The sequence below is a fragment of the Coenobita brevimanus genome, chromosome 13, assembly GCF_032717465.1.
Source record: "Coenobita brevimanus isolate Jiangsu-jjx chromosome 13, ASM3271746v2, whole genome shotgun sequence".
Lineage (NCBI taxonomy): Eukaryota > Metazoa > Arthropoda > Malacostraca > Decapoda > Coenobitidae > Coenobita > Coenobita brevimanus.
Genome location: NC_136966.1, coordinates 1,669,792 through 1,681,439, shown reverse-complemented (window position 1 = coordinate 1,681,439; position 11,648 = coordinate 1,669,792). Strand labels below are relative to the sequence as shown.

Genomic DNA, 11,648 nt, shown 5'->3' with positions numbered 1-11,648 from the left:
ACCACCCTGCCCAACCCCTGTCCCTCCACCACTACAGGGGCGCTGAAAGGTCCTGCTCCAGCACCTGTCAGCGCCGCCACACGCACGGTATATATGTGTCCAGGCAGTAAATCACGAGTTTCCAGGTAGGGTGTACCAACTGTCTCAGTAACCTGACTACCATTGTGGCTGAGTGTGACCATGTACCCTTTCACCTCCCCCTGCGCCTCCTCAGTACTAACGCCCGACCACTCGATCAGTACTGAACCCTCCTCTTGCCTCGTTACTCGCACCTCACCTGGCGCAGTCAGTGGCACTGGAACGACGGGAGAGAACATTTTATAATATGGTTTGGTTGTAACAATATATCTCTAAGTGCTATCTGTTTTTTTTTTTTCTTTCCCCATCAGTTTATCTATCTGTCCATATCAGTCTGTTTATATATATGTCTACTTGTTCATCAGTCTATCTACATGAGTTCATACCTATACATATCTGCTTATATATCAGATTAACTGTTTCTGTACATATGATGCTCATAGAACCAGGGACACATAGTATACTCTTAGACCTGTAAATTCCAACACGGGCACTGACTTTGCGATGGTTGTCGTAAACTGTAAAATATAGTATACTAATTTGCATACCTTGTCATCAAAGAAACTTCAACACTGTTTCTTATAAAACTAGCCTCGAACAATATTACTAATTATTGTTATCATACAGTACCTAACGCAACCGACATGTCTCTGATATACTCCGTACTGGCTTATTTTGTAGTCTTTGAAGTCTACATCTAACCACGCAAATTCGATAAGTCTCTCCTAAACCGAATTCAGTCTTCAAATGGTAGTCATCACCATCATCGTGATTTTTCTTCTACTTGCTGATAGAGTCAGGGAAGATCCAGAAACAAGAAGATGGGCAGTAAGAAACTGGTAACAATAAAAAGAACCTCATAGTGAAAAATTTATGTTTTTCCTATAACATCGAAACTGAAAGAAGTATAGGGTCAGATTAGGCTACACTTGGCACTGGAAGCATTGTAACTGTCAGCGCATTTTCTTTGCAATTTACAGTGCATATTACCCCAATTATTCTCATAAATGTAATTTGCATAAATTTTGTATCGACACTATTTACCTTAGAAATGTACAAGATGATTAAAAGGTACAATATGCAAAACAGATTGCTAAGGAAGAGGTGCCATGAAGTCCTCTATGCTAGCAAGAATATGGCCCAAAACTTACCGTCCTCGGGCATGGTGAGGTGGTATGAGTTGGATGGTGTGCCCTCGATGTTGTGCCAGAAGGGTACAATGAAAAAGGTGTAGGGCGTGTTGGGGTGAAGGCTGTGGACGTGATAGGTGGACGAGGTGCCCAGGATGGAAGCCACCTCTACACTGCCTCCCTCCGCCATCCAGTACACCAACACCCCCTCAACCCAGTCCTCCACTGGCTCCAGGAAGCTCCAGCTCAGCATAACAGTCTCCTGCTGTGGCCGTAGCCTTGGTTAAAGTTACCAGGGAACGCGACAGGCGACACTGGACCTGACGCACCTGGGGGAGGCACAGGGTGGTTCTCATATAACACAGGCCAGTTCTTATGTACTGCAGGGACGCCTCAGTCAATATGACCAGTGTGTACAACATATAATTTTCCACCTTCTATAACCCTTTCCATGCTTTATAGTGCCCCTTTGTTGTCCTGTGACAAGAAGGTTGATTAGTATATTAATGAGGCAGCCAAATTATCTTACAAATTATTTATAGGTGGAGACTGAGCCATCCCAACCACACGGACGACCGAAGAGCGTAATTTTTTGGGCTCCCTGGATTTATAAAGGGTCCTAGCCAGTTTTTACATATAAACAAATTTCCGTAAGATGCGTATTATTTGTAGTATTACTGTAATGCCACAAATTTAGTATTCATGTATGCGTTTAGAGGTACTGTAATTTCTAAGTTAGATAGGGTGTAATCTGAATACTAGTCTATAAATTCCTATCCTAAGTAGTAGTTCATATGTTAATAATTGATGTAGGGTTAACTTTATTTATATATGTATGCGTCTCTGTATCTATGCATTGGGTGATGTAATTGTGAATGTTGAGCTATGGGAATTCCTCCATCTGGTCGAGTAATGAATAACATTTGCGAGCAGTCTTTCTCCTTGTTGTGCGTCGTTGTTGGGCGCCAAGTTTAAACCTTAAACAGAGTAATGATGAGTATACAATTCTCTCCATATCCTAGTTGTGAAATGCTTACTAATGAAGCTGCTAGAACCCAAATATGTAAGACTAACAGTCAAAAAGGCCTAAATAATGTCATTTGTGAGGATTTAATAGTCCCGCTTGCCTTAGCCGTCACTAGATGGCATAAGCTGCCCCAAATTCAAGGCAGGATAGTGGTAAATTCAGTATTTAAATTAAGTAAGGATTGAATCTCAAATTTTCCCCAATCCAAACAAAAGTCCTAACGTCATGTGTACACTACTAAACAAATAGTGAAGATAATTAAAACCCACCATATTGCAAAAACACCACCTCATTTGATCTAGCGGTGGCGTCTCTGGCGTGCCCGGGGAGGCTCACTCGCTGCTCAAACATTGTGTATAATGGACGCTGGTTCAGGTGAACTGTCCACATTTTTCCTTTCCTCCCCCTTTTTCCTTGTTTAATCCTTACTTGGCGTGAACCATATGAAGTAATATTTTTAAAAGCTTAATGTAGACTCGCTGCTCAAACATCGTGTGAAATGGACGTTGGTTCAGTCCCCAGACACAGGCGACGTCAGAGTGTGCATGAGGCCTTCTCGTGGTATTCCCCATAGACTCTTACATACACACTTACACTACCCATGAATTATTTTATAAACCGAATGTAGTTGAAATGGTATTATTGATCTATCAAGTGAACTTCTTTTTTTTTTGTAGATAAGGAATAGAAATTTGATAAGTGATGTGATTATGTAACGGAAAGGCGAAACTCAAGTTCATTAACCGTTTTCTTTCTCTTATATTAATATGTTAGAAAATTAGGAGCGTGGAAGGGAACTTAGTGGTTGTGAGCAATAATGTGATTTTTGAGTTGTTCCTCGAGGCTACACAAGCCCGAGTGATTATGTATTCTTGGTGATTATGCGATTTCGAGTTGTTCCTCGAGGCTAAACAAGCCCGAGTGATTATGTATTATTAGTGATTATGCCTTAATGATGATTATGAACTAATAACAATTATAAATTGATAGTGTTTGTGAATTATAGTGAATTGCATGATGAGGTTATACTACGCGGACGAAATAGAACATGAGTGATTATTGTTATTGGTTCGAGGCTATGCAAGCCCGAAAAGATAACCCAAGCTCGTAAAAATGTCCCTGTCTTGAGGCTATTGTCGAGCCCAAGGATAACCGACAAAAAAAGAGTGAGGTATGATGACCTCAGAAATTGCTTGAATGTTCCAAATTGTTTTGCCTGGTGACAATGTTGTAGGAATGATCACCCAAACCATGGTTTTAATGTACAACCCTTTTTCATATGACTAAAGGTCATGTAATTAAAAATGTCTTTTGAAAACCAGTATAGAATTATTAGAGTAAAGTATATGTCATTTTTTTTTTTTTTTGTATACCCAGTCACGGGAATTATGTCCTCTCATGCCTAACTCACTCCCCTTCCAATTCAAGATTCCTTCACTTTGGGAACGTCGACCACACGTGGTACTGACTTAATCTCGACTCGGCCAAAAAACTACAAACGCTACCAAAACTATCTAAAACAATTATCCTTTACCATACCAAATAAAAACACCACCCCCTCCCCCTTTTGTTTTACTGAAGTGAATTTTCTATTAACCAAGGAGGGGAGACTAAGTCGAGTACCATTTGTATTATCAATGGGTAAGTTGACCAGTACCAACAACCAGTAAGATTATAAATCCTACCATTACACTGATGGAACAGTAACAAGCGGGAAAAGATCGCAAAACCTGTCGTTACACTGGTGTCAACCGGCGGGATAAAATATCTGACATTACACTGATGTCAACCGGTGGGATAAAAAAAACCTGGTATTACATTACTGTCACTAATATCTGCTTGTACTAAAGTGGCTGGTGCTTGTATAAGTGAAGACATTCCTTTATAGGAGCAATCTTATACACAACAAAACGTAGACCAGTTTATAAATACAGTACCTGGTGTGCAGTGAGGGTGGGGTGTGGCTTGGCTCTGGTGGTGACAGGATCAGACCAAGGGCTTGGGAATGACGCCCCTTGACTGTTGACAGCACGCACCAGGAAAGTGTAGGTGTGACCTGGCGACAGGTAACTGACCACACATGATTCTTGTGTGATGACAGCATCAGCCACCCGCCACTCGGTCCATCCCTGGCGCCAGTACTCCACAACGTACCACTGGTAGTCAGCCTTGCTGCCCTGGGAGTTGGGCAGCCAGCTTAGCTGCACTGCAGTTTGGTTCCAACTCTGAATGCGGGGCTTGCTGGGTGGTGGTGGCAGTACTGGTGACTCCATTGGCGTTGTGTCCTCCACAACGTTAAGCACTGCCTCCTGCTGTAAACTGCCTGTTGTTGCCGTTACATGACAGCTGTATATGTCTGCATCGTCAAGTCGCACGTCTTTGATGATGAGGGCACCATTCTTTGGCAGAGAGGTCCGAGGCTGGTGAGAGTGCTGGCTCAGCTGACGGGATGGTAGGTGTGCAGAGGGCCGGTACCACCATGTGACAGTTGCTGCTGCTGCCTCACTCACCACCTCACATGAGAACTTGGCCACTCCTCCAGGGGCCACTGTCAGGTCCTTGGGTCCCACACCCACTACTGGTGGAGGCAGTGCTGTTACCACCACAACTTCTGCTCGCCCACTCACCCCTCCACCACTGTTAATGCCCCAACAATAGCAGGTACCAGTGTCCCGCGGTGCTGGCTGGTGCAACAGGAGAGTGCTGCCGTCATCTGACACAGAGGCGTGGCTGCTACTGTGACCAGGGGGCAGAACAGCCGTCCTGTCCAGAGTGGAGAGGCGCCAGAGCACGAGGGGTTGAGGTTTGCCTTCCACATGACATTGCAGCTGTGCCTCATTGCCATGAATCACTTGCAGGTGCTGAGGTCGCTGGGTCAGCACTGGTGCACCTATCACAGTGAGTGTAGCTCTGGCAGTGGCCACACCTGCCTCGCTCACCGCCTCACACACATACACACCTGAGTCTGCAACCGTCACTCCCTGCAGAACTAATTGCTGGTCCTCAATAGTGGCTCTTCCCAGCAGCATCCCTTCATCCATCCGCCTCCAAGTAACTGTCGGGGAGGGAGAGCCTCTCGCCCGGCAACCCAACTCCACGCTAGCACCTGACGCCACTGACGTGTTGGAAGGCTGCTCCTCAAACCACGGGGGTGCTGGGAGAATTAACATTATAATGGTAGAATAATTGTGTATTGAAATTATTATACTATCAGGTCAATAATGGTAATGCAGCATGGATAATGGTAAATCAGTAACTAGGCAAAGAAGGTGGACAGTTTCTTGCAAAATTAGGTTTTCTGTTATCTGTTTATATCAGTTGGACAAAAAGACCACAGCTTCAGCCTGCAGTTCACCGGGTTCACGTACAGCTGAGTCTGGAGCCACAACAACAGCAACCTAACAAATCATTTCTGCATTTAACACCTACAGCAACCTAACAAATCATTTCTGCATTTAACACCTATGTATTGTAACTACGTTGGTATTAAACACACAAAGCATGATAATAACATGGTGCTGGAGAGTACTTGAGAGAGACACCTTCACGTGGTGGCACTGGTATGACTGGGCAAACCTGCTGTCTGGTTGTAGAAACGTCCCTCACTTCCATCTCTTTTTCCTAAAAGGAAGATGGTGGATTGCAAGACAATGACAATAAGGGTGCAGCCCACTGGGTTCACATATAGATGAGCCTGGAGTTGCAACTACTGTACTACCACTACTACTACTACTACAACTACTACTACTGCTACTACTATTACTACTACTACAGCTGTCATAGTTATATGGTAGAGAAAATTTTGGAGTAATAGATCAAACCAATCAGTAAAAAAAAAAAAAAAAAGAAGAAAAAAAAAAGAAATATTAGTCATGATAATAGGGTCCATAGGCAATCACAAACACGACCAACCATCAAATAATAAAAACCCATGATGTAGTCTGTATTTTGTTCTTGCAACTACTAAATGATCTTATACAACTTTAGAATGACATTTTTTTATCGACGGAATTAATGCAGGCTATACCTAACCGCACCAGCTAGAAAAGTCTCCCCAAAGCTTAATAAAATAGCCCACACACCAAGAAAATGAATGTTTTCTTTTGAAAACTGTTCACTGACTGATGGTGGCGGGGTAAGTTAGAGAAGCCGCACGGGAGCCAGCAGCATTGCAGGCACAACATACAGTATTTTACAAACGGTTTTGAAGTATGACATAACTATTTTTTGTTGCCCTAATCTAAAGCATATTACCACATAATTAAGGTGGAAAAGTAACAATCAACACATGAACAAATAACTTACTCATGACAGTGAGGTGAGATGGCGGTGCCTGACGGGCGCCAGCAACGTTGTGGGCACGACATATGTACTGGGCTGAATCCTGCTGGATAGCCTGGGTAATTATCAGGTCACCATCCTGGCTGACACTGATGCGGCTGGAGTTAGTGACCTGGTGTCCGTCCCTGAGCCAGGTCACCTCAGGTGGTGGAGTGCCCTTGGGAGGCCGGCATGGCAAGGTGATGGATTCCCCTACCAGCACTTTTATAGAGGAGTCAGCCTGCTGCTGGAAGTCATGGGCCAGTGTGGCCACAATGAGTGTGGCATTTTTTGAACGTGTGGCACCATAGCTGTTTGAGGCCACACACCAATATGTTCCTGCATCACTGTCCCTCCTGGTGGACGTGACTCGCAGGAAGAACAGTGACCCTGAGGGCAGAAGCACCCGGTGTGAACGTTGATCCTCTGATGACGTGACCACTTCCTCCCCGTCCCGGAACCATCGGATTCTGGAAATGCCCGAAGCGGCGCAGTTCAGAGTGGCGGGGTCGTTGCGCCGCGCCACCACATTTCCCGGGTGTTCCTTGATCACTGGAGGTGCACCTGTACAGGAGATGTCATCATCATCATTATTATTTTCATCATTTCCATTTTCTGCCTATGGACGGGATAAGGTCTGGCCTAGAAACTTAGGAAAGTGAATACCGTACATGACATTGTTAGGGAAATTGATTTACCACCATGAGACACTAGTATATGGCCTCTATAAAATGAAACATTGTGTTCACTGCCCACTTAAGGTCTGCAGTTAATATTTTTTAACTTTTGTAGTGGAACTGGGGAGTGCAAATAGTCCATAGTAGCCTTGATACGAAAAAAACAATAGTGCCTTCCAACATTCTGGATATAAGGTAACTGCCGAATGCCTGTTATCCATGCTTCCTACTTCTTATAAGAGCCACTAGCCACTGAGAATGTGGCAACGATAGCATTGAAGGCGGCTTTCTCCGTCCATCAAAACAGAGAAAGCATTCCCATAGCACTTTTCTTTAAGCTGGCAGAAATCCCTAACTCTTTTCAGCTCATCTAATGGTCAAGCCCGTGCCAGCCAGTCATACTGAAGGGTAAATTTGTCTAGTACCCAAGGACGCTCATTCCTACCTTATAACTAACTTTCTTCAAATTCTATGCAACTTCGACTTACAATTGAAGCAGTGAGATCGGTCCAGTTCCGTCAAGTGAAAACAAACAGACTAGTGGAACACCACAACCTCCGGTCCTGAATATACCTTTGTTGAGATGGCGTGTCTTTCCAGTGTGTTGTTAAAACCTTCAGTCCGAGGACAATTATATTCAACTTGGGAAGAAAATCTCATATTCAACAGGTTAATGAAGGCTGTCTCTAACCTCTTTATTTATAAAAATTTCTCCTAAGGGGACTAAAATGGTTGAGCCAAAAAAAAAAAAAAAAAAAGCATCAGCAGATTACCGATGTTACTGTTACAATTTAGAGCTGGTCTTCACTTAAACATCCACTGTCCTATGTTTGTAAAATTTCGTCATTGGGAAAGTCTCTCCTGTTATCCCTGCCTCGCACCATCCTCCCCCACTATCCCCAAATTCCTTGATTCCAATTTCTTTAACTCCGTCCTCTCCCGTATCTGTAAAATCACTCGTGTCAGCCCGCTTTCACTTATTTCTGCTTAACCATCCATAAAATTCCTTATGTCAGTCTTCTTTTATTCCATCGTGTCCTACCACTCCTATAATCTTTGTTATGGCAGCCCTCTTTCATCTTAAATCTCTTCCGTTGCCTCTTACTCATTACATCCACATCCCTAAATTCATTTATATTGGCCCTCTTCCATTCCAAAATCTCACACATTGCGCCTCACTCTGTTTATCCCCACTGATCATCATCATCATATCATCATCATCACCACTTACTGTAGACCTCATTTTCCCACCTAACGATGGGATGAGGTAGGGTCCATGGAACAAGAAAATATCTAGCAGACTGAAAACTAACAGAAATTTGACCAGTTAAATGGGTCACACTCGTATTCACTCATCACTGAAGCCACCGGAAACCTGACTCCACCCTACAGGTATAAACATTCACATTCATGTGCTTCACATTACAGTAGCTATCCCTTCTAAAAACCTTCTTTCAGTCTAAAATCTTTCACAGAACCATTTACTTAGTCCATCAGCATCCCTAAAATCCCTTACATAACCTTCCTTCACTTCAGAATCTCTCGCCTTATCTTTGACTTGCTTTGTTCTGTCTCACCAAAGTAAGTTACTTTTACCCGTAGCCCACCCACTCCATCTTGTCCAGCTTCCTCACAACTCTCTCTTCTGTTACTCCTCCCCTTTGACTTTATATAAATATATATATATATATATATATATATATATATATATATATATATATATATATATATATATACACACATACCCCCCCACACACACACACACACACACACACACACACACACACACACACACACACACACACACACATCAAGTTACCTATGTACTCCTCCCCTCATTCCTTCCCTCATCCGCCAAACTCCACCCCCACCCTCACCTCATTTTAGTCTTTCCTCTTTTCCCTCTGTTCTTTTTCGAACCGGTCAAATCCACTGAACTAAGTTGATTTTCCCCTGTTCAACGTTCATCAAGCATTAGCCCACAGCTAGGGACCTGGATGTAAATTCGATTGCTGCGTTTCATATTCTAGGTGACGACTGCCACTCAACATAACCTTATCTGCCAAAATGACCCTTCTATTAATCCTAAGTAGTCTTCATCTTCTTCCCCTTTTCCCTCTACTCTTCACTATAAACATGGGGTCATTTCGTTATGTACAGTGCATCCACAAAGAAAAATGCAATAAAATTTGTGAAGATGGGTTGCTTTGTGAGATGGAGCAAGGATTCGGAAGGTGTGAATGATATATGAATGACGAATGAGCCAATTTCACTAGGTGATCTCTTAGTCTCTGGATCTCATCTCGCCCCTGCTTTTAGGGAGGAATTAAGGATGGTCTTATGGAATTAGTACTACATATACCGATATACCGGACATTACCTAAACAGTTAGTAGCTGCTGGGGAGAGATGCCTTCATGTTGTGGCATCAACATAATCGGACGGCACCACTGCCTCAGTACCGTATACAAATGTCCATTAACTCCCTCTATGTCCCCTCAAAAGGAAGACGGTGAATTGCAAGATAAGAGTAATGTCATTCTGCAGTCCACTGGGTTCACATTCAGATGACCCAAGGGACAGCACCAACACCACCACCACCAACAACAACAAAATAATTATTTACCTGTCCACTGTCTCGTTATAAGTACTGCAATTTTTTTAATGAAATAAACAAAGTTAAACAACACTTGTTAATTAGTTTACTTGTCCTCGACACAGAAAAAAAAAATAAATAAAGGCCAAAATATTTGTTATTGCAATGCACGTGCTAGATACACCACCAGAGTGAAAGGATTAAACTCAGTAATATCATCTGAAGTAAATAGGAATTAAACCAGACAGAGGACATTTTAGATAGCCGCACTCACCCATCCGTATCCTACACTTGATCGCATCCATGAAAGTTACTGATCTCCACCTATGAGAATATTTTTTTTTTTTTTTTTTTTAGATAACTTATAAACCGCTGATCAAACTGCCAAGTATACAGACCTCGTCCACGACCAGACAAAACTTCTAGGGCCAAGAAATGCCTCATTTGTGTTTTAGTACCGTATTTCCTGTACGGATGAGCAACTGAAAATTGTTGAAGAGTTGGGTGTCCGAAATATCGTAATGACATTGATAAAGATTCTACAAATATTATCCATACAAAACAATTTTTTCACAGGATTTCCTTCCAAGTTCATGTATCTATAATTTTGAAGTAAACTGAGGTTGAAATTCATGATTTTTGGACATTTTTGGACCAATTATCGTGAACAGTGGGTCAAGGTAACTGAAACTGGGTCAGTATAAGAAAATCATGGTGCTGTACATTCTCAACAAGTATGATGGAAGTTGGAGACGAAAGGTAATGGAATAATAATAACAATAATAATAATAATAATAATAATAATAATAATTATTATTATTATTATTATTATTATTATTATTATTATCATAATGATAATAATGACGGAAACAAAGACCTTCATCTATGGTAGAAGGTGGAGATCATTAATAAGTAGAAAACTCTAGGAGTCAGAGACAGTTACTGATCACCTACGAGAATATTGTTGACCGGGCACAACTTGCGGTTTTTGTAAAAACTCAAACACCGTTGGTCAACCTGCCACCTAAAGTATACAGACAAGGTCCAGGACCAAACAAAACTTCTAGGGTCAAGCAGTGAGTCATTTATGTTTTGGTTTTTCCTGCATGGAAGAGCAATTGAAAAGTCAGGTGAATGAAATACAATGTCACGCATGAATGACCCTCCTGTTTTTTCCGTACAAGAATTTGGAAAACAATTTTATCACGGGATTTTCATTCATATTCATGTATCAGTAATAGTTTTATGTAAAATGAGGTTGAAAATTCATAATTTTTGGACATTTTTGAACCTGTGACAATAAAAAGTCAAGGTCACTGAAACTGTATCAGTGTCATAGAGTCATGGCACTGTATAGCCTCAACAAGTATGAAGAAAACCGGAAACGAAAAGTGGTGGAATAGTAATAATAACTAGTTACCTATTTACTGTGTAGTCACAATGACAAAGCTTTGCCATAACTATGATGGTATATAAGGTTTGAAATTTTGGCATCATAAACAAGTCTGTGACCTTTAAAAGTAGTTCAAGGTCATTCATATTTGGGACATGTACTTAGAGTAACCTAAGGCAGCTTCTTGTGTAATATTAACAAGATCTGAAGGCAGAGATGTGAAAGAATGCATGGCTACATTTTACATTTGTCCCAATAGTTGACTAACTGTGTGCTTAACTGTAACTATATATTTTTCAGATAGCAAGGACCACAGCTGTATTTCTGTGTAGTTACAACTTTACCGATTTTTTGGTTTTCTCTAAAATGTGCAGTAAAGAAAACACTGAGCACATCTGACTTCTGTACTTTCCACTAGGCTAAATGAC

General features: G+C 41.9%; 1 protein-coding gene across 1 annotated transcript; it reads right to left on the bottom strand.

The window, feature by feature from the left end:
- Positions 1-1,417: 1,417 nt before the first annotated feature.
- Positions 1,418-10,105, bottom strand: LOC145414560 (roundabout homolog 2-like). Its single transcript, XM_080284082.1, has 4 exons — positions 10,102-10,105; positions 6,541-7,119; positions 4,173-5,389; positions 1,418-1,537 (listed from the first exon to the last, which is right to left on the bottom strand). Exons 1-4 carry the CDS (start codon positions 10,103-10,105, stop codon positions 1,418-1,420), a joined length of 1,920 nt encoding a protein of 639 aa, XP_080140208.1.
- Between the last annotated feature and the right edge of the window lie 1,543 nt (positions 10,106-11,648).

Bases quoted from the DNA above. Each gene is read 5' to 3' on its own strand.
- LOC145414560 (XM_080284082.1), bottom strand. The intron at 5,390-6,540 runs GTAAGTTATTTG...TAATTCTCCCAG, and splicing joins ATCTCACCTCACTGTCATGA to CACCCCCGTGGTTTGAGGAG. The intron at 1,538-4,172 runs GTACTGTATTTA...TGCCTCCCCCAG, and splicing joins CCACCCTCACTGCACACCAG to GTGCGTCAGGTCCAGTGTCG.